General features: G+C 35.1%; 1 protein-coding gene and 1 long non-coding RNA gene across 5 annotated transcripts in view; one reads left to right on the top strand and one right to left on the bottom strand.

Moving 5' to 3' along the window:
- LOC128205973 (zinc finger protein GLI4-like) overlaps nt 1–25,089 on the bottom strand; it is a 138,605-nt gene that overhangs the window by 12,852 nt on the left and 100,664 nt on the right. The window contains exon 5 of one of the 4 annotated variants that reach the window (XM_052908075.1): nt 4,398–6,588. The exons of 1 other annotated variant lie outside the window; for it this stretch is intronic. In XM_052908075.1, coding sequence (XP_052764035.1) covers nt 6,383–6,588 — 206 coding nt within the window. In that variant the 3' untranslated portion in view covers nt 4,398–6,382. Of the gene's footprint in view, nt 1–4,397; nt 6,589–18,539; nt 19,010–25,089 lie in introns of those variants that run through there. 2 more of the 4 variants (XM_052908076.1, XR_008256357.1) reach the window with 2 other exon arrangements.
- On the top strand, nt 12,696–14,123 carry LOC128205985 (uncharacterized). The gene is made up of 2 exons (XR_008256368.1): nt 12,696–12,958; nt 13,380–14,123. It is a non-coding gene; the product is annotated as an uncharacterized LOC128205985 (long non-coding RNA).

The raw sequence follows: 25,089 nt of genomic DNA, 5'->3' as shown, positions 1-25,089 counted from the left end.
CTGCTAAATGAAACACAAAATGTATTAATTCATTAAGTGGCTGTCGTCTGTTTCATTGATTTAATTGGTTATTCGTTTACTGCGGACAAGATATTAACTTTTATACTTATTTGTGTTCAACATGTATGAAAGGAAAATAATTGTACTTCTAGGGAAATGCTATAAACTAATTTTAATGGAAAATGACCATTTACAGGTCGAGCACGAGCAAGTGACTTTTTTTAACTATGTCTCAACATTAATGGCATTTTAACTTGTTGCCGTACAAGACCGGTGTAACGTTGTAAACTGACCCCCATAGAATAATGACCACCGGTCATTATTTAATACAGAATAATGACCCCTTTCTATAAAATACCGACACCCCTTATAAAATAATGACCCCCCGATTTTATCTTTAAATATTGACCCTCACCTAACTTATTACTAACATACTCAATATCAATTCAAGTCACTGTCGTGTTTATATTGCTTATATGTGTTGTTGTTGTTGTTTCCCAGTTTTATGACCCTCCCGCTTCTTAATGAGGACATTATGGTGTGGACATACCAGCTTTACATGATCGAGGAAGACCCCAGGTGCCTCTCCGGGCAATTTTCAGGCTCGGGCGTGCACCTGGGTAGAACCAGCGACGTTCCGCAAGCTAGCTGGTTAGCTTCCTCACATGAAAGATCTTGACCGTGCGCCTCGGTGGCGCAATGATAGCGCGCTTGCTTATTAAAGCGGATAAGTCTCACCAAAGGGATATTGTTTCACCATATCAAACCTTTGCCAATAGAAACAGATAACCTAATGGAATGGGGATACATAAAGGAATCCTTTTGCAACTTGAAACCTCTGCAACTTTCAAGGTACACGGTAGAACATACTTAGAACATAGATCAAGAAACCCTTGCTTTAAAGGTGCATTACTTTTTGTTTAGAAAATGTTTTAGGTCTAATTATTTTTGTTACCTATAAAGGTATCATTCAAGTATTTCAACTGAAGTTTTATTTTTCCAAGGTTTTTCCAAGATTCGTTGAGATAGTACCTTTAACAGCCTGGTAACTTTGTGACATCGCATTACGTTACGCATACATGTATAATTATTAATTTACCTTCTGTACAATGTAGTGTAAGCATTCTGGAACTTATAGTAACGGTGATTTTGTCCGAAATGTTAGAAGAAACATCATTTTGTTATTGAATCCTACATGTTGCACTAATTTCGTAATAGCATGGGCTCGCGGCTCATTACGAAAAAAATGCTATTGACGGTAAAATAGTTCATTTTCTGGAGTGTAAGATTGTATAAAAGGCAATTATTACGTGGAAAAGCACATTGTTTTATGCCACCCCTAAAAGTGATGTCAAATACTCTTAACCTTCTTTATGTCACCTATATGTCACTCATAATTATATACCTCCAAAAATAGGCGAAACTGGTATGGGGTAGCCCAGTGGTTTTATTACCTGTGACGCTCCTCGTCGTTAGAAATGATTCAAATTTCAGTCTATTGTTGAAGAGACATCCTTCTTTGGATTTGGGGTATTGGTGTCACTTTTCAGGCGTTTTTAAGTAGAAAAAGTAAACAATGATATCAATATAAGGCATAAAGTATGCAAATCGGTTGTGGGGAAGTCCCATGGTTTAGGACATGTGACGCCCATGACAATAAGAATTAAGGGTCATAACTCCCGAACAGGTGGAGCAAATCCATTTTTTCTTTCTGCACAACAAGATATCGGTAGTAGTAATCCCTGAAAGTTCGAATCAATTCACTCCATTAATGAGTGGAGAGTTGCGGTCACAAACAAAATGTTGCACGTACGCACGCACGGACGGGTGCCATTACCACATTCTCCTCCGATACCTATCGGTGGGGATAATTATGTTGTAAGTGTACCTTAGATGTGTTAGGGTAAGGGTTTGGGTAAGGGATCGTTATTCTATAAGGGGTCACAATTATATGTGAGTGTCATTTTTCTACGTGTGGGGGAGTCATAATATAATAACCCCCCGGTCCTAATATTATGACCGGGGAGTCACTATAATATATAAAATATGACCGGGGGGTCATTATTCTATGGGGGTCAGTTTACAACGTTACACCGGAACTAAATAATATTACGTTAACCTTCGTGACTATTTGGGAGAGTCCAAGCGAAACGCATTCGAACGTGTCCGTGTATTGTTGATCTCCGTAAATAAATCAGGACCCTACAGTCATTTAATATTTATGCGTTTTCAGCAATTAAAAACACGGTAACACTCTTGTTATCAGTAATTGATATTTTCCATAAATTATTTAGTAGTAAAGTTTATCACTCAAACTCTACGTTTGTTATATTGATTTATATTCATTATAAATACGAGTATAAGTTTAAGTACTTATTTACAATGTTGATATTTTAATAAATAAGTAAAAATAAAATTACAACAGAAGAGCTAATGAAGAACATGCTACGAGTTGTTGTGATAGGTTTCCTGATAAATAAAATAAATCAATTAAGTGACATACTAAGCAGTATGATTGTGATATTTTTTGCCATATATGTCTTTTAATTGCTGTAAAAATAACCGATGCTCATTGCTACTGTCTTTGCAAACAGTTTTTGGAACACATGTTTTAATCATGCTGATGTCTAGTGGAAGAATGAAAGACCAAACCTGCTTTTTGCTATAACCAAATAGTGCTTGCTTTTTGTAATAACAAAACGCAATCATTATATAGTTCTATATTATATCACCCTAGTTTGTAGGCATGAATATACGCTAGGCATAAGATATGCATTCCGAGACATTCGTTTTAAAGACAGAAATGGTGAATATATTTTTGAAACGTTATTTGCTTCTCGCTATAACATACCCTATTTAATACTTTCTGAGCATTTGCTCACGATTTTTGAAAAACGTATAAATTGCTTAACATATCGCTCAGTAGCTGAGTATAGTATACATTTTTGCCCTTAGCATGCGCTATGTTTTGTTAAAATTGATATGAAAATAACGAACTTAGAGCGATAATCCTATCTGAATCGATATGTATTTTGCTTCCTGTAATAACCAAACGTGACGTCACAAACCACGTGGTATGTCCACAATGAAATACAGTCTGTATAGTCTTAACAACAGCAGTTTCAAAGCGTAGAAGGAAATAAATGTTTACGTGTGATTTACGTAAATAAATGTTTTGTACACAAAATGTAGTGCTAAGTAATGACGAAATCAGATTTCAAGTGCACAACTTATCTTCTAATACACGACCACACGAGGAACAACCATTTTAACCATGTTTTCGTGTGAGTTATTATTTTTAATTCTAAAATGAACTTCTCAGTATGCATTTATTCATGTGTTATACACAGATAAAAAAAGTGGGACAAGCTTGTCAACGTTTTAGAAGTAGTCTGTTTTATACATATAATAACATCAGTAAAGGCAGAAACAAACATTTTTAAAGTAAATTGAAAAGGTACAGGCAGTAAAATTGTTTGAAAAAAAATGACCGATTAGTGTTAACGTGGTCTGTTTGTTTATCGTTCATTTGTAAATACGAGCATTGATGCAATGGTTGTAATAAACCATTATCTAAATAATATCTTGAAATCTTGATATCTTAATATATATCGTAAAGGCGAGGTCATAACACGAAAACATCGGAAGTCCACCAAATACACTTTATATTACATAATAATAAATTAATATGACCGGTGCCACATTTGCTGATCTGTCAGTTTGATACTGCTTCAATTACATTTATGATTTTCAGTACCAAATTGAACAAAAACAAAACAATTTCTCACAGAAATGTTAAGGAATACACTTTTATTTGAATAAGATCAGTATTTTCTTGACTTATGTTGAAGTTGTGATATATTTTATCGATTTTTGGCGTGACCTGCTTTCGATATGGTAAACGCCAATGGTTGCGCACGTGATTTTCGTTTGCACGACCTCAGCCACGCAACTTTGAACCGAAATGCGATCGTCATTTTTGGATCAAAATAAAACGCTTTTTATCATCATTTTGAATGGGGGAAGTTTTAATGATAAATGCCGCTTAGCCCTACTTTGAATACTTTTTACAGAAAATGAGACCAACTTTAACGTTCTGCAAAGATGTTATTTTTGGCGTAGGAAAAAGCGTCAAACGCCTTCTGACAGCTTTTCTTGTCTCTGATTGGTCATTATCAATTTGATTTGCATACGTAAACAAAGAATATTGGCATTTGAAAACACGCACCCACTACAAACCCTGTCCGTGACCGGGCACATTGGGCAGCCATTAAAAATACCAATACACAACTGATTTATCAATCGATGTATGTCAGGCTTAATATTCAAATGATTTATCAATCGATGTATATCAAGCTTACTGACTAAATATAACAAACATTACATCAGTGGAAAGATCATTTTAATTCCGTTTTAAACATATAAGATTTAACATTTTTGCATACCGGACGTGTGTTTCCGGTCATGTGACCAGTGCTGGAAAAAACCGTCTTACATACCCCATGTAGATGAGTCACGCGCAACAACGCGCCACTTCTTATTTCTTTTATTGTTTGGTTTATAAAAAGTATATTATGCCATTACAATTAAGCGCAATCAAATATATAAGTATGCAAGACTTTTTATTAAAATTGAAAATAAATAATCGTTAAAACGCGATTTTTAGAGGAACTATTTGACGTCAAAAGTGATTTAAAATTACTGCGCTTTATGACGTCAGTAAACAACGTCGCACGCGCGTTTTGGTGAAATGTACAAAAGTGTGTTTTCTACGTCAAATTTTCCACAAATTCATAACTTTAGGTATGCAAGAAAAAATGTCAATCATGTGTTTCCCGTACGGAGAGAAAAATCCGACCCTTGGGCACGCTGCGTGACCAGTAACTCGGCAAGCCTCGTTACCGGCTTACGCGCGTGCCCTCGGGTCGGAATTTTTTGTCCGTACCGGAAACACATGATAGATACTTATAAAATTGAACAACATGAAGTTAATAAATTAATTAAAGAAAGACAACATCTTTTTTTTAAATTAGTAAATTCCAATACGCTTATCAGCTGAGCTGCGGTTGCTATTAAATTGTCCTGATTCAATACATAGTGTCATATTTCTTTAATGATCTCCGTGTTATTAACTTATTCCATCTTCTGGCATGTCTGAGACCAATACCAAATAATCTTACTCCCATGTCATCTCAACGTCAGAGCAATTTTATCATGAGCTTCAAGTGGTTTCAAATCACGAACTTTCGTGGTTTATAGGTCTGTGTTTCAAATCTAGACCTGGGCCGTATTCAATAACAAACTTAGTTTGATCTTAAACTTAAGGTTAGAATCTAATTGTTTTGATTGGCCTGTATAATAAGCTAACGAATAGGCTATATAATATGGAATCACTGAGACATGACTAAGGCTAATATCAATATTGAATACTGGCCCTGACCCAATATTTGGAAAAGCTCAAATGATGAATTACACTTACTGGTCTAAAAAAGCTTATTGTGAAAGTAAGTTAGACAACTCGTTAGTATAGCATGAATACAATTCATTCAGTCTTTAAATAACTGCAGATTACTTTTAGGAATGCTGTCTTTACAATAAACCCATGTTTAAATTCTATGACAATGAAGGTTAACAGTAAAGCACTAGATCGTATTGGCATTTATTAAATAATGAGACAAATTTTCATGTTATACCATCAAAACCTTTTCATTTATAACTCAGAAAATTGCTTTTCACTTTCGCTCGGCTCTTTTTTGCCTTCAATCAAAAGGTTTTTTTCGCTCAATCTCTCCTTTTCTTCTGTAGTCTTGTCTCCTATTGTTTGGTCGTAGCTGAGAACTCATCAATAATGGACACGAGATTTGTACTTCAAGACGGGAGACAAACTAACTTTTGGCTGAAAATCAATAGGGGTCATCTACTAATCATGACCAACAAGCATACCATGTATGCAGCTCCTGTGCCCAAGCATTCTTATGTTATGAAGTGGAAACCATTTTTTCACTTCAAGGTCACGGTGACCTGACCTTTCGCGACCTTGACCCTTCAACGGATTTTAATATATTTGGCGAAAACTGATTTTTCACCTAAAGGTCACTGCTACCTAGACCTTTGACCAACTAATCTCAAATTCAATGAGGGTCATCTACTGGTCATGACCATCTTGCATACCCAGTATGAAGTTCCTTGATCCAAGCGTTCTATAGTAAGTGATCGAAAACGAAGTGTGATTTACGTACTGTCTGACTGACTTTCTGATGGGCAGTGAAAAAATACTTAGTCTCTCACATTCATTGGGGGAGACATAACTCTTCTATTACTCTTTAACTTATAAATGATAATTAATTCTATGAGTGTATTTTTGTTGTTCTCGTGATGTTAATTAGTCAATTTTCATATGTATAATCATATGTGTGCGCATGTTGTCACGGCGGCTGAAACACTTCCCACAAATCGGACAGCTGAATGGTTTCTCTCCAGTGTGTGTTTTAAGGTGTAACTTGAGGTTGCGTTTTCTAGTGAATGATCTCCTGCACTCATGGCACTCGAAATCGGAACCATAGGTGGCATTGTCTTGACTTCCTGCGCCTGAAACATGCAATTCAAAATGGTTTGTCATTTGCATTGTAAATGTGTATTTGATCAATCTTTTGTGAACATCTTTCTAGAACAACCTTGTACAAATCAGATAAGCATAAACGTGTTGCAATGCTTTGCAAGTATAAAAAAGAGGGTCATGATGGCCCTATATCGCTCACCTGAATGGAGAAAGGGTTCTTAAGTTACTAGTATTGATCGGTCAACAAACTGGACGCCGCTCGCACAAACGCTCGCCCATATAAAACATGAACAATATGTATTTATTTAAAAAGTTACAAAGGGCCATAATTCTTACAATATTCAAGTTGGATCTATACATACCTTGTCAAACATTGTTACTGTGAATAAGTTAATGAAGTTTGAAGTTGGTATCTTCAATGATTGTAAAACAATAACATAATTATAAAAGAAAAATAAGTAAGAAAAAAGATAAGACAAAACTGATAAAAAGGAACCTTTCCGTGTTTGTTTGTTTTTAAATCGGGTCAATGGTTTCTGAAGAAAAGATTTCATAAGTTTTCCAAATAGACATATAATGAAAACTAGCCCCACCTCTGGAGGCCATGCTTTTTATGCATCACAATGGGGTTAAGGAGTTTGACAAAAGGTCGCCTAAGGATTAATTCTGTGAGATTATTTTGTAATCGGGTCAATGGTTTTTGACGAGAAAATTTTCAAAGTGGTAACTAGCCCTGCAACTGGCAACCATGTTTTTCAATGAATCAACATGGGGTGAAGGAATTTGACAAATAGGAACACTACTCTTGAATTATTTTGAAATCGGGCCAATAGTCAGTGTGTGTATACCACGTGATAAATTACGTCATATATGCTACGTCGGAAGGCAAAAAATTGCTTAAAATGAAGACTTAAATCAAAGATAACTTTTCATTTACTACACCATTTTAAATGAAACAAAGGGCAGTCTAAGCCGCTTAAAGAGCCCCGCATTTGTTTTATTTCCAAAATTTGATGAGGTCATTAGTTTCATCAAACACTTCGACAAACCTGTATTCACAATAATGTTTTGACAGTGCTCCATCAGACGGCCGTATTGTGAAAAGGTTTGTCGAAGTGTTTTAACAAACTAAACTCGCAATCAAATTCTGGTAAAAGACCGAAGGTGGGGCTCCGTAAGCAGCGTAGACTGCGCTATGTTTCATTTAAAATGGTGAAGATTTTGTGAAGTTATCTTTGTTTAAAGTCTTTTTTCAAATCAAAACATTGCCTTCCGACGTAGCATTTATGACGCAATTTATCACGTGGTATACACACACTGATAGTTCCTGAAGAGAAGATTTTCAAAGTTCTCCATATACAGGGTGATTAATCACGTGACTTCAGCCTAAAAAAGAGTATGCTATTTTCTGCTTCTACCAGTGTGACATATTTTAGATTTGCTTGTTTTTTAACGATGCAATCCTTGGCCAAAATTTCAACTCGACGGAATTTTGTAGAACGATGAAACGCTGTGTGCGCCGTGAGTCATTGTTTTGTATTTATTTCTTAGTACCTAATAAGTAATATTTAAGAAGTCAGACATGTGTTAAAATGATATTTTTGTTCATTTCTTTCATTAAACGAATTGTTTGAAAAATGTATTTTAGTTATTAGTTACTCGACGGAATTTTGTAGAACGATGAAACGCTGTGTGCGCCGTGAGTCATTGTTTTGTATTTATTTCTTAGTACCTAATAAGTAATGTTTAAGAAGTCAGACATGTGTTAAAAGGATATTTTTGTTCATTTCTTTCATTAAACGAATTGTTTAAAAAATGTATTTTAGTTATTTTAATGATTATCGATATTTCAAGAAATGCTGTTGTTAACTTGCATTTTATATATGATGTTGTTAACTTAAATTCTTCTCACATAAATGAAGCAAATTATATTTAATCTGTATAATTTATAAATGTGTCATAACATGCTTATTTTACTTTACTTATTAGTTTGAATTACTCGCCCAACTATGACGATATAACTATTATTCTGAATGATCTTTTTGTCAAGAAATAGTCATATCCATCCATTTGAACGATTTTAAAATGTTAAATTTATGTTCTAGGTAGGCCGCCATGGGAATACGTCCAAAATACCCATTGTCCCTTTGAAGGAGACTGAGTCTGTCCACGAATGTTACACCAAATGTTAACAGAAGGTGGATAAATTCAATTGATGGAGTGATGAATACATTCAAATGGAAGACAAGATATACTCCAGCCAAACCCATTCCATGTACATCCCCAAGTAAAAGATAGTCAACAGTCAAGAAATGATTGAACTTGCATTCGTCCAAACATTTACTTAAAATTAACCTTAATATAAATATACAATTAATCATTAAACTATTGAATAAAAAAGATACATGTGTTGCTGGTTGGATCCATATTCTTTGTATGTGACGTCATTATAATGAACTCATTTTTATGATATGAGTCAAACTCTTTGAGTGAAATGATTTAATACTTCGCCCTATGAAGGCTTTGTACAAGCTTAATTCAGACCTAGTCATATTGCCTGGTATATCAACCAGCCATAATTTATCTTTGTTTAATAAACTTATATATCCAGTTTTAAACTATGGTTGTGCAGTACAGGGTTCTACAAGATAATATTAAGTTAGAAAGAGTTCATTTGTAAGAACCCAAACTCGAACAAATTTGTTTTTTGGAGAACTTGGTAGAACACTAACTAAAATAATTTTATATGCGATTAAGTATGCTTAAAGATTTTACAATGTGGTGATATTAAATGTGTTAAAGCTGTTTATACACATATACAATAGTGTATACAGATTTAGAAAGATTGCCAAATTGTAAGCCATGGGCTACAAGTATTAGAGATATATTACAATCACTCGGATTTTATGATGCATGATTATTTCAAAGTATTGGTGTTTTTAACATATTGATTTGTTAACTGAAACAGAGACTAAAAGATGTATATATACAAAAAAATGGTTTAAAGAACTTAATCATTCATCTAGAGCCAAAACGCATACATTCTTTGCAGACTTTTAGTTACAACCATATTTGTGTGGTGTTAATATAGTTAAATTTAGGAACGCATTGACGAGACTTAGACTTTCGTCATACAGGTTAGACATTTAGGCCGGTAGATGTTTAGGCCGGTAGATGTTTAGGCCGGTAGATGGCTCAAACCTACTTCTATATCTGTTAATGAAATAAAATGGCAAGTTTCCCTAGAAGATGAATCCCATTTCTTGTTTGACTGCCCTTTATATAGTGATTTAAGATGACAATATATACATGAATAATATTGGAATAGACCAAATATACCTATATTTGTTGAACTTTTTACAATAACATATTTATGATGGTGTTATTTAACACATTTAAATGACATGACAACGGTTATATTATATTCTATGTGTACTGTCTTATGTTCAATTTGTGTTTCGTTAGTACCTTGTCAGCATAAATAAGTATACATGTATTAATATAGATTTTGACCAACGGTCGATTGATAGAATTGCATTTAATTATATATATTATGAATTTTATTGATATATGCTCATGGGCCTATGACCTTTATGCATTTGAATAAACTATGAAACTAAATCATCACAACTCTAGGTTTGTGCTTCCACATTCGGTGTCCGGTTGGTGATTTTTTCTTCTATGACGTCAAAGCAATCAATTTCTCCCACACTAGAAAAGTAGATCAAATTATTTGGCCATGCTGGACATCCTTATCTTGCTCAATGATATAGATAAAAAAAACACCCGTATTGAATTACATTTTATTGTCATCACGCTATTTCCCTTGTTGAAGACCGTCGTCTGTAACACCATTGAAACATTGTCAACCACATACTTCCTTATCAACCACTTTCTTACTACTAACCCACCAATAATTTTCTTAACAACCAATTAACTCCCAATTACTTCCTTAGCATACACGAACTTCCTTAGCAACCAATTACTTCCTTAGTAGCCACTTACTTTCATAGCAACCACTCACTTTCTTAGTAACAAATGATTTCTTAATGAAACAACGCTTTCCTTAGCTACTTCTTACATTCAAAGCAACCAATGACTTTCTTAAAAATTAAAGACTACCTTAGCAACCAAGAACTTCCCTAGCAACCATTTACTTTAATAGTAACCACATACTTCCTAAAGACTACATAATCCCAAAGCAACCATTGACTTTCTAGGCAACCAATGACTTCAACAACTATAACCTAGCAACCAGTGACTTCCTTAGCAACCACTTAATTCCATAGCAAGTAATGCCTACCCTAGTAACAGTGACTACCTTAGCCAATACCTTTATCTACAGTTAACATTGACTACCTTATCAACCAATGACTTCCATAGCAACCAATGACTACCTTAACAACCACTTACTTCCAAAGCAGCCCATAACCACCTTTGTCAACCAATGACTTCTTTAGCAATAACTTTCTTTCTTAGCAAACAATGGCATTCCTTTGAAACTACGTCCATGTATAGCGGCAACTTTTGACCTACATAGCAACAATTGGCTTCCTATGCCATCACAGAAATCTTGCACTGGCATCCTTGGACCAACTAGGTTACAATTAATATCTTGACATTGCTAGCAATACCATTGGTTTCCCTTAACACTTACACACCTCCTGATCAAACATCATCTAATTAGCAACTACTTTCTCAGTAAGAAGCAACTTCCCTATCTATTTAAGACTCATTGGTGAGCAAAAGTATCACATGTCTTACCTTGATTCTAGTTAATTAATATAACCATCACATATTTCTCTGTATTAAGCATGTGTAATGTAACAGAATAAATCTATATGATTGTAAATAATTGCCTAATTTGTACTATTCTAGCAAGTCATGATTGTATTTCTTCTTTTTTTACGATAAAAATATAAATGTATTTGATAAAAGCAGTTCATTTCAAATCACAATCATCTTGGTTTCATAAAAAAAAAACATGCGAAAAACGTTCCTCACTTTGTGATTTAAAACCGGAAAGACCCCATGAACATATTACAAAATTATAATGACATATAACCAGAAGTGACATCACCAGTCAAAAGAAAGCAAATCTCTTTTAACGTTTAGTGGTTCTTTTGTGATTCTTACTGGATGTCATCTCAGTATTCACTCTACCTATACCCTGGTAAGCAGTATTTTAATCAATTGGATATATATGTTTTGTTTTAAATTATTTTGGGTACTACATTTCTGCAATGCATGTAGGATGGAAATGGCATTGCTTAGTTAGTTTGTGATATTCCACTCATTTTTAGCGCAGGACTGGTGAAAAAGCAGGTTAATCTCTTTGCTTTGTTTATAAAGGGATTTGTTCATGTTTTAGTAAAATGCACTCTTTTTTGTATGATGAAATAAATTGTGGCAAATCATGAGGAGTGTTAAAACTACGATACCAAAAGCTGGAACCCTTCAGCAAATGTTGATATTTGCTCAAATATCGTCTTTGAAGACCACAATATTCATAAGCGTTAAAAACAGCTTTGAGCGATTGGTTGTTGCTTGATTGACATTATCACGTGATGGTATCAATGTATTGTTAAAATGTCAATATATACAACACTTTCATAAAAGTCCTGGTGGCCTAATGGCTTAGGTCTCTGTTTCTACTTTTGTTTTTGACTTAACCAGCGTGGGTTCGCACCCCATTAAATCCAAATAAAAAATTTAATTCTATAATTCTATTTTTGCTGAAATTTTGATATCATAGATTAAAATAATGATTTAATGAGTGTTTTCAGATGCATTACCAGGAAAACTTATTATTGGTTAAGATTCTGATTCTCATCATCATAACTACAAAACAAAAATTGTTCAAAATGTCCAGGGAATATGTTAGGGAGCTTTTTCTGAACATGTGGACGACTCGTGACAGATCATTTATATCCTACTAGTTTGTACTTTGCATTGTTTCTTTTGGTGCAGTTATAAAATGAAGTAAAACATTTTCCTATATCAATGATGATAAAATTCCGGATTAATCCGGAATTCCGGATTTAAGGCCTCACGGATCGATTTTGAGATTAATGTAAATCCGTTGAGTTTTTTCTAGGGGGGGGGGGGGGTACAGGGAGCGATTCGAGCTCAGTTCGAACAATATGGGTACGAAAGGTGAGTTTTCCGGAAGTGTAAAGCCGGAAATTAACGAACCTAATTACGTCTTGGCAATCGAGCTATATGATTGGTTAAGATAGCATCCGGTGATTACGGAAATTACCGATGGGACTAGAAGACAGTATCCGGATGGTCGTATCCGGATACGACAGACGACGAAGACGAGTAAACGGGTATTGGAAAATTGGAAAAAAACGACCACCACCAACTTCTAAAAACATCGATTCGTCGATTTTAAGGGTATATTTGCCATTTATTTTTAAGAGAAATTCCCGAAACGTTTCTTTTTGAGTTAATAGAAATTGATCAAACTGAGAATGAATTTTGCGCATGTAGCATTATTTCGGACATCCCGATTCGGATTGTGTCATAATAATCGATTTTTATTTTACAAATTTTATTTGGCCGATTGAAGTTTACGCTGTAAACCGTTTTTTTTTATTATTCTCATAATGTTTGAAGCATTGTTGACCGTAATGGGAGGTTCAAATGAAAATTGGTTTAGTTCAAATATAAAAAAAATGAATAAATATTTTGTAGTAGTAATATATATTACGTAGAGGCAGTCATTTTATTTTCTATTTGAGACAGTTCAACAAAACTTCTTGAGGACCCAGTTTGAGTGAGATTTAAATTCTTTTGTTGTAATTTGTATTTCCAGGTATGTTTACCTGTATGGTTACAAAAGTCATGGATGAACAGACACCTCAGCCAGTGCATCCAGTGGTTCCTGTCAATGACTGACAATTGAATCCAGAGGCCATGATACTTGGATTTATGACTGAACATGCTCCCTGGCACCACAGTAGTGTGTCTTACTTAAGACACTTGCCAAAGATACAAAAGCTCTCAGCGAATTAAAATTCAAAGGTGTACAGCATCATACAAGATGACTTACGGAGTGGCTAGCCATTTTAATGATGAACATGTGGAGGAGTTAATGGATCTCGGTTTTGTTTCAACTAAGACAAGTCAACAAACACAAACACTGAGAAAACTGTTGCAGCTATTTTTCTGGCATAGAATAAGAAATAGTGTTGAGACATTTGGCCTCCTTAAAAATCACAAGGGCTGATTCTGAATCAATTTTCATAGAATTTGAAAGCCTGTTTGAGAGACTTGAACTGCTGTGGGACAATCTAATTTGTGTGCTACTGGACTCATGTAACACCATGAGGGGAAAAAATCTGGCTTGGGGACCAGAATACGTCAAAGTCCACCATGTCCACAACGGCTACGCTGCCAAAGCATTTAAGTCCCGTTTGGATATTACTTGTAATAATATATATAATAATTAATAACATTATATTCTCATCAAATGTGCAGAAAATGGAATAAATACTCTTATGATACATAAAAATTGAATAAATAACACTTTTACAATAAACATTTGCAAGCATGATAATTGATATGTTGTTCATTATTATAAATCAAACATCCCACACTGTAGACTGTTCATACACAGGCATTTGATCATAGCCAGTTGAGTTTTATGGGAAGTGGACAACTGAACCAAAATGTCAGGTACATGTCTAATGCCTGTGACTTCAAGAGTAAATTTAACTTTGTTTAAAGACAACTGTGTTAAACTTCACTGCTAAGATTCCTGATAATTGTTCTGATTGTGGATGTCTCCTGTTGAACATAATTCTATCTACCAAACCGAAAGATGTACTCCTTGAACACTATTCTAAGGCAAAAAAGGGTATTAGAATCCCTGAAGTACGGAAAGCTTCGGGGGGCTTCGCCCCCCATGTCCCCCCACCAGGGCTTTGCCCTGGACCCATCGGGGGCCTTGAGCGGCCCCCTGAACCCCACGCAGACATTTTCAGGATTGGCAACTTGGCTCTGTTATCATCCCTGTATCATGTTCTATCATGATATTATGAACTTCTGTTCTTTTTAGCTGAACATGTCCCGCACTGAATTTATGTCACTTTCACACACGACTGACGGCCTGCGGCTCCGCTTTAAATCGCACACATTTTCATGCCTGTCACTAAAACGTCAATGCCAGTGAAGTACCACAGCCCTTGAACATGTTGGCTTTAATGTATCCCGTGTTAGAAATGTATAAGTATTTGTAGGAGTCATCCCGCTGCGAACACAGTGTTTGATCACAGCGCGCTGCTCTGTGCATGACATCAACGTTTTAGTTTTTTCAGACATCTTGGAAATATCTGTCTACTTTCGTTGACCGCAACAAACTTGTTTACAGTTAAATGACGTCAATAATTGGTGCAGTGATGCAGCTGATGTCATACTGTCGTATGAATTGTGATCAATTTTCAGAAAACGTCAATTTCAAAGTGCTCCATAAAGCGCTACATGGGTTTTCTTGACAACCATTTCCTTCCTAAGAACGAGATTATAATTTTATTTTTCAAAAGGAAACTCATGAACAATGTGGTACACAGCTATATATTGTTTGTTGATTTGTATTAAAAATGTTTTGAAATATAGACACAGTCTCAAAACTTTCCGGACATCCCTCCTACATATGAGAAGGATGCTGCAATAGTAGCAAAAGAAATAATATGGAACAACAGAAAAATAAAACACACAACAGTAAAAAATATTTTTTATATTTTTAAAAAATGGCATTATATATAACAGTTTTGGTCAACATGTTTTCCTAAAACAAAGGGCTATAAGCCTGACAATATTAAAGCATTAGATACAGAACTGATTAACTTGTCACATTGTTACAGCTGGAAAGATTAGAAAGTATGAATTTGATGTCTTGAACAGTTGACAAGTTAATAATTATAATAAAAAAGTGAGGACAGATAGACAGACAGGGAAATATCACCAACCGCAATTTTGTGCAGGGTCAAACTTTTACGTAATCTGATCTTAATCTTTTGTGATTGCAGATAAACCAGTTTCAACCTTGTCTCCAATTTAGGTATTGCACACATTGTCTCTATAAGGTACATGTATAAGTTATTTTGGTCCAAGCATGAGTTGACCAAACACAATTATCGTCATACATGCATACAATAGAAAGATCCCCTACATTTGATCTCTCCTAACTTTGTGTTGTTGATCTTCAAAGTAATGATCTCAGTCTTTTACACACATCCTTATGGTTAACAATTATGCTATATTATTTCAAATTATGGTACATACACACTAATCATGTATAAGAAGTGACCTCGACATTGACATTGTATCAATGTTAATGTTGAATTCAAAGTTATATGGAGATATTTAAAAATTCTATCATGCATGGCCGTGATAGGTTGGATGGGAACACATGGTATAAAATGGATCCCTAAACTTTTTGACATCAATGTGACATCTTGACCTTGGCCATCATGGGTCATGTATTCAGAAGGTTATAATTAGTGTTGGGAATCGGACAGAAAAAATTACTATCGATTATAAGTTTATGAAACCGATCAATGATCGATTATTTATCTATTTAATTATTATAGTGTTTGTACATTACTTTGCATAAATTACATTATTTATTCAGAACGCAACTGTCTTTCAGACAAGTTACAAGTTACTATAATAGAACATGAGACTACTGGCTCTAATTTTTGTCTTACATGTAGTATTGTATACATGTGTAAAATAAACACAAGATATCAATTTCTTTTTCATAAATTATAAAGTCAGTAACAAGTACCACAAAGCAGTTGAATATTCCATATATTTTACAAGAACATTTTTTTCAAGAAAACTTCGAAAACTTAATTCTTACATGGTAATTTGAGAAGTTAACGTTACCATGTTTTAAAAATCACTTGTTAACAATAAACATGAGAAGTTGAGAACCAATCCTTTAGCAGTTGAATTACAAAGAAAATTTGTAAAAAGGTACTCTAGTGACTGATGGACTTGATAAGAATATGACTATGAACTTAACATAGTAACACCTTACCATTTCAACATTAACTAGCATTAACAAGAAAAAGAAACTTAGTCGGTAGCGGTTAGGTTCCTTGTAGCATTAATCGATTGTTCATATTTCACTTTCAATTGTCGCCGACGAAGGCCTTTCCGATCAACTGTCGATTATAATCGATAATCAGCACAACCCTAATTATAATTGTCTTATTAAAGTGAATATTTGTTTCACATACTGACAAACTTACTTAACTAGCAAACATATCACATTAACAGAAGTAGGGGTTTGATAACAGTATCTGGGAGTTTACAGTGCTCCAGCTAAGCATAATTAGCGTGGCGGGGCGCCCCGCTGCCCTTTTATGGCGCCCTGCTGCCTTTTCAAACGCCCCGCTGTGCCCTTTTCATTGACAGAGCCGCCTTTGATGATAAATAAAACAAATAAATCGCCCATTTGTGTCATCAAAGCGACATTGACCTCGCCGAAATTTTAACACATTGTAAATCTGTCAGTCAGCGAGTATTTGGCCACTGTCCCATTAGTCAAAACATCGCAATTAGCCATATCCCTAATCCGATAATTGGGCCGTGTCATCCAATTACCAAAACATCGCCGGTAGGCGGAGCTATTGAAAGTTAACCAATCAGAATGTACATTGAGAAGAACCTGATAATATGATATACGTTCATTAAAATGAGATAGAAAAGGCGACATAATTATGAAATATCGTGTCAAGCATTGATGAAGTTAAAAAGTAATTGTTATATGTATTGAACAAACAATGCCAGACATTTTAAACATTGATGTTTTTGAAGCAGACGGTCATAGCCATCTCGGGCCATCGGCAAGGTGGCGCTAAGAAAATCAATAACATGACGTATCACCAAATATTTAATTGGTTTTCGTGAAATGTTCATGATAAAAAATTGATTTGTAAACACAAAAACATATTATTTTTTTTGCTTTATGTAGAGTTTTAATACTTACAGTATTTTTCTCCTGTTTACGATGTCAAAAATATCGGCGAGATCGCCATTTTGTCAGAACAATTTTCCGAGTTAATTTCTCAACCTCCCATTATGTATTGGTAAAGTTTTCATCAAGGACAGTGATTTAAATGTCATTTGGTTCTTAAATGTCAGCATATTTAAAATTATTTAGCCAGAGACAAGTAAATAACAGCATAGCTGAATGTGACATTCGTACCCTATCCCGAACGTACCAAAATAAGATTCGTCCCCCTACTATATTGACAGGTCATTTATAAGTCATTTTGATTGTTTCAAATCCTTAGCTGTCTTGGTTTTTGTTTCATTTTTAGATGCTATTTGGAGATAAACTATGTGACATTGACAAATACACTTTTGCTGAGCCAAAAATGATACATTTTTTATGAACATTTTATATAGTTATAGCAATCAGTTTGAATGTGAATATAAACTATATAAACTGAGGTGTGTGTTATGGCATAGTTTTTGTATCAGGTGTTACGAAAGTATCACTTCTCCTTAAAGTCTCCCCACTTCTCCCTAAATTGACTGAAGGGAGAAGTCACTTCTCCCAAAGTTTTCAGCCTAGTGAGAGTAGGCTGAAAACTGGGAGAAGTGACTTCTCCCATTCATAACACTGTTGTTGAAAGAGTTGTGCATTGATATGCCATAGATTAAACTGCGAATAAAGCATGATTTGTTACTTCTATTTAAATCACAGTTTGTTACCAATTTTGATATTACTGCACATATAGTCAGGTTATGTTTCAGAAATTAGTATGAAAATAATAAATATACAGAAGTATGACTTAATAACTACATCTTTGGATATCATAACAATTAGTATTGAAAGTAGAGCTCAAGTACCAAAATATCAAAATATTGAACTTTGCAAGTGCCCCATTTAGGCTCATTAAAAGCGCATTAAAAGTGCCTTTTTGGACCAAGCACCCTGCCCTTTTCAAATCCTGGCTGGAGCACTGAGTTTAAGAAACAATCAAGATTTTGGCAGAAACTGACCTGTAAGAATGTACCTTTAAACTTCCCATTTATTCAGAACATTCACAAGTGTTGACACATTCCATCCATTTATCTTAGGTACATTTAAACTAGATCAATGATCATGCAACTATTTACTGCTCTTGAAAAAAAAAAACATTTTGTCAATAACGAACTAACCCTTTATAACTAAAATTGTGGCTATCCGCTGTTTATCAACGGAAAAATAATTTTCACAAATCTTTTTTCACTTTGAATGAATGATGCTGTGCACTTTGATTTCATGCAGTTTCAAGCTGTACTTCTGAGTAAAGCCCTTATAACACAAGTGACAAATGAAAGGTTTTTCTTTTGTGTGAACAGTCATGTGCCGATCTAGGAAGTACTTGGCCTTGAATGACTTGGAGCAGATTTGGCACTGTATATTCGGTTTCTCCCTTGGACCTGTGAATATAAATTTCATATTTTATCATAAATCATGTATTAAACCTTGTTTATTACTTTTAAAATATGAAGAGAAAAAATGCAAATATAGGTTTTAATCGTAAATCTTGGAAGTGTCAACTTTTGGCATCATGCCAAATATGTTTATACAGAAGTAGCTAGAGAAATGACAATGAAAGCACCAATGACCTTTAAACCAGGTCACGCAATAAAAGAGCCCATGACCTTCAAACCAGGTCATGCAATAAAAGAACCCATCTTCTTTAAACAAGGTCATGCAATGAAAGTACCCATGACTTTCAAACGATCATAACATGAAAGTGTCCATCACTTTCAAACCATGTCATGCAATAAAAGTACACATGACCTTTAAATCAGGTCATAAAATGAAGGGCCCGTGACCTTCAAACCAGGTCATACAACAAGCATTTTTATCCTACTTTCAGTCACAATTAGCTTTGATGTCAATTTTTTTGCTTTCATCATACTTTAGACCTATTTTGCTTTTTACATTTCAAACTATTAAATTAAACTCAAACTATTCATAGATTTGACTATTTTTTCGACAGTGACCTTAAAGTTTGGCCTTTTTACTCATATTCAATAGTGACCTACTGCATAAGATCACTGATCTCAAAATCAATAGGAGTCATAAGTTCCTGGGCCCAAGTGTTCTATAGTAATTTAGCGGAAACGAAGTGTGACATACAGACTAAAAGATTGACTGTGGGACTGATGGACAGGGCAAAAACAATATGTTTCCCCATGAATGGGAGAGATGGGGAGATACATATTAATCATTCCTTTAACATCAAATGCAAAGAAGCAGTTCTTATGTACATGGGCTGACTTGTCAACCAAGCTGTGTAAGACGGAGACTATCAGTTACAGAATTAGCACAAATAACATACATTTGATAGAAAAGAACAGGCAAATGATTGTCATCTTTTTTCCAGAACATTAGCATTTTCGTGATTACTCTGATACTATGAAATCATTTATATTCGTTGGCATGAAATTTCAAGGTTTTCCGAAAGCTGACATTTTCATGGGGACATGAATTCGTTGATATTCATTTTGGAAAAAAATTGTCAGCATAATCTTCACGAGCTGAGCACGTGATTTCCGTCTTCTACGTCACACGGTTTATGACACTCACTATAGTGGTACGACACGCCAATTAGTGCATATACCTATGTCAATTAGCGATTTATCTGAAAATAAAGATAGGCAAAGCCATTGAATGCCTATTTAGAATTGTGAAAACACCAAGAAGGTGCGTATATTTGAGTAAACAATCAATGTAGTCGATAAGATATTTCATTAAAGTATACCGACACTCAACACGCACATCTTGGAAAACCTGGAAATTTTCATGAACAGCACACGTTACAGAACGTGTTTCTGTCATTTGGTTCATAAAAAACTCAATGAATTGATTCAGTTCATTATTTGTGAAAGGCAGGTATAATATATTAACAAAACAATGATAGTAAAATATACAGTAAGTTCGGTATTTATGCTGTATACCGCTGTATACTGCGACCTCTGTTAAGAATATACTAGAGAATGTAATAACAAGGCAATTGAAAATGTGAATAAAGGATCTATATTTCGTGGGATCTTGAATTCATGGATCACCCAACCCACAAAACACGAACATTAATGTCCCACGAACATTAATGATTTCACAGTAGTACAGAAAATATGCTTGTGATTGCCGCTATGACTGTTCAAACAGACAGTTTATACTATGTTCAATTGTCCTGCTTAAAGGAATTTTGTCTGCAAATTAAACAAGAGTTTTCATCCAGTAGCCTAAAATTCAAGTACTTTTTAAGTCAAATCCTGGTAGCAGATATAATGCTTACCAGTGGCTTTTGATATATTAGCAAGAATAGTAGGGCTTATACGGCTTTCAGATGTTTCAACTACCAGAGTTTAATTTTCCCAGTCTGTTGTGAAGTATCTTTCAGTGTTTTTTAAGTTTAAAGTCGTCAAACCGACTGTTTACTACGACACTGATTATATGTTGCGTTGTGGAAATCGGTCATATGTTCAAAGGCTGTCATATACTAAATGTAAAAGAAAAAAACAATTATAAATGAATAAATAGTTATGTCTATTTTTACAAAAAGCACATTTTGTTAACAAACAACATTAAAAATGACAGTACATATTATGGCATTCATCAGATTTAAGTTTCGCAAAATCAAGGATTGATGATTGGCGCATCTTATCTTGTCTGTCTCGCAAAACTGTTCAAACTCAATTATCTTCTCAAATGCCCTTATCAACTTAAAGCGGTCATTCGTCAACAGTGATAAACGGTTTTTCACACCTTATGAAATTTCTTTTCAACTGTCATTGCAATTTTTACAACAAACTTTAACAGCTAGCAATTGTTTGTTTATTTTTGAACACGCATTCAGGAAAACGTGTTAAAAATTATGACCTCGAGGGAGCCATAATGTTATGTGCATGATTTATGTATTTGGGACCGGCTATTGTGCTCGACTCCGCGACTTATTTCTGATTCGATGCAGCGTCAGTATATTTTATATGAAAATAGAAGGATAAATGTTCGGGACCAAGCCCCAACCTCGAGGGACTGCCGGTGTAACGTTGTAAAGTGACCCCCATAGAATAATGACCCCCCGGTCATTATTTTATATAAAATAATGACCCCCGGTCATTATTTTATATAAAATATTGACCGGGGGGTCATTATATTATGACTGGGGGGTCATTATATTATGACTCCTCACACGTAGAAAAATGACCCCTCACGTAGAAATGTGACCCCCTATAGAATAAGGACCCCCCCCCCAATCCAAACCTTGACCTAACCTATCTAAGGTACACTTGCACAACATAATTATCTTCATCCATAGACATCGGAGGAGAGATGGCACCCGTCCGTGCATGCGTCCATACTGCACGTTTTTTTTTGACCGCAGTTAGATGGAATTGATCCAAGCTTCAGGGATTACCACTACCGATGCCTATTTGTGTGGAAAGAAAAAATGGTTAAAGTCTCCGACCGAGAATCACTTGCCCCTCACCGTTGTGAGTTCGACGCCTACCAGGGTCGTGTATGGGTGACAGGCATACAAACTGTGCGCTGCTCAGTTTATCATTTAAAACATAGGCGATGGACTGCATAGGAACGTTCCATCAACAAAATACGCAACTACTTGTTGTAATTTACGGCCTGTTTGAATATCAACAATCAAAAATATTTATAATCACAGAACTAGCTAGTTTTCAGGGGGCGAGGGTGGCTGGATTTCAATCTAGTATCGTTGGACTTCTTACCAGAACTCGTCTAATCCTGATCTGATGTAACATACTTCGATAGCTTCCTCGCCTAAGAATCGAATCTGTGCAACTGGATTAGGAGTCAACTATATAAACCTCTCTGCGATTGAAATTAAATAATTATTAATTATACAAGCAGAATCACTGTAAGTGCACTGTAAGTGACAAGTGTTTGTTAGTGATTTGAATCATTTTCGTAGTCATCAAAGTTGTATAGTGATTAAACGTCCCACACAGATTAATGGAACTAGCAATGATGAATGACTTAAAAATATTATCCCTTTTTTCTTTTCATGACCATTCGAAAAGTGGTTTTAGAAATCATTTAGCACAAAAAGGATAAGCAATTCATGCAAAAGATCTGAGTTACAGGTTAATTACAGCAACCTCTTATTATCATAAATGTTCTTTCTTCCCCAGGACTGTGTACCATTGGAACAACCTACCACTTACTGTTGCCCTCCTCCCTACCCCTGAGCAGTTCAGTGCAGCTATATTTAAGAAATGAACGCCTTCTCGCGTCGGTTCACGATTATATGAATACAACAAGTCTCGTGCATAGTTCGTAAACCCCGAAGGGGTTTACGTTAACTATGCACGCTACTTGTTGTATTCATATACCCGTTGAACTATAGCGAGAAGGCGTTCATTTCTTATATTTATATTATCATTTATATTATTTCTACTTATATCAAAAGAATAATAGTCGATTTATTGGATTATCTTCTAAGAAAATCGATTGCATCTTATTAACACGACGATCGCGTCCGTTATTCGGAAGAGCGGTGGCCAGCCCATATGACGTCACGGAGACTTGTTTATTTCGTATGTGCCAATCAGATTGCGTGACGAAATATCTCGCTCATTTTTTGAAGGAATTTAACATTAACTTGAGATATATTTTAACCTTAATTAGAAGACGTGTCGCGCACACCACCCAGATCCGCTCGTCAAAGGTCAAGGTCACACTTGGAGTCGGCGCAAAATCCGTGTCCGGAGCATAACTTCTATATGGATGGAGGGATTTTAATATAATTTGGCATAAATGTTCTCCATGGCAAGGCGGTGTGTCGCGCGAAAAAATTATGTCTCTGTGGCAAAGGTCAAGGTCACACTTAGAGGTCAAATGTCAAATAACAAGTTCAAGGTTACATAGACCTTAAAACTGAAAACGGTTTCCGCTCAATAACTTAATTATTGTTCAACCTTCAGCTGCCAAACCTGATAGGATGATCACCCATATTGAGTAAATGACCCCTATTGTTTTTGGGGTCACAATATCAAAGGTCAAGGTCATTATCATTCTTTCATCTTCACAAATGTCCATTATGAATCTTTCTGTGAAAATTTAAACCTACAAAGCGGGCTCGACATCTGCCCGTGGGCATGCAGAATGTATTTCTAGTTAACCCTTTTAAACATTCTTTTAAATCTTTTTAAACTACTCTTTAAACCTTCTTGCGATTTTGACGCGCAACCATGTCTACGTCCCCGGGGGTGTTTGACATTACCGGAAGACAGACAGACAGACGGACGGACGGACAAACGGACAGACGGACGGACATACTTCTAATTTTGACCTAATATGACTCAGTTTTAAACTCACTCGAATTAACTAGCATTCTGACCAAATTTTATAAAGATTCATATAAAAATGTGGCCTCTAGAGTGTTTTTACTTTTGTGTGAATATAGATACGGGTCTTGGTAGCATTATCGTTGAATTTGCTAGATCTGATTTTATCACATGACATCGCTTGTTTTTCATGTAATATAATCATTACGAATTTCTTTATATTTAACACGTGTAATATAACTTTGACGTGACTCATTTCCGCCAATACATTCCATATAGAAAAAAGGCGTGAAAAGCGTGCGTACTCATAGCGTTAAAAAGGGTTTATTTTATATGTTTTATTTTTATGTTTTAAGTCATGTGATAAAACGAATCTCACATTCGTTGTCAAAAAATATAATATTTTATTAAACTCGTTCAAGAAAATGTTATAAAGCTCGCCCGAGGCTCGCTATGTAACATTTTCTTGAGCTCGTTTAATAAAATCTTATATCATATGACAACTCATGTGAGATCCTATATATCCGTGGTTCGGGAGTGTTGTTCGGTATATAATAAGGACAATTTCATAAACGAAAGGACTTTTTATTTAAAACTGTATGGAATATAGAGGCGAATCCAACAAAACGTCCCAGGGTGTTGACCTGTGCTTTGGTAAAACTACATGTCACATATGTTTATATCTTAAGCTATTATTTTAGTTAGTAAATCACACAAGGTATATTTAGCACGCATTGTTATGCTCATCAGATGCAATATGTTAAACCAAATTTAGCATAAATTGTATCGTTCTCCACTGAGTTGTTGATTTATTCTTGCACGTGTCACTTATCAATTAAGTATGTTTTCGACATCGCTCCAGTCACATACTATATTGAAAATATTTGCATCCACCTCGTCAGATAACCCACGCAGCCCTTCTACATTGTAAGGCGTGTTAGTAAAAGCCTTCACATATACAGTCTTTACACTTTTGTCAAGTTTTAATAGCAAGGCTTCGTCTGCGTAACAATTCACTAAAGCAGCATCTAATATGTCATCACTTATAAGGGCGTGGTATCTTTCTGGAATGTGGTTCCGAATTCGTTTGTATGGCTTTCTTGAGAACTCTTCGCCATCTACCTCTAGCACCGGGACAAAATGGTCGCTGGAATTCTGAATGTACACTGCTCGACCCCTTAAAT

Source organism: Mya arenaria, chromosome 10 (genome assembly GCF_026914265.1).
Source record: "Mya arenaria isolate MELC-2E11 chromosome 10, ASM2691426v1".
In the NCBI taxonomy this organism is placed as follows: Eukaryota; Metazoa; Mollusca; class Bivalvia; order Myida; family Myidae; genus Mya; species Mya arenaria.
Note: the sequence above shows the minus strand (reverse complement) of the source record. Positions and strands in the feature narration are given on the sequence as shown.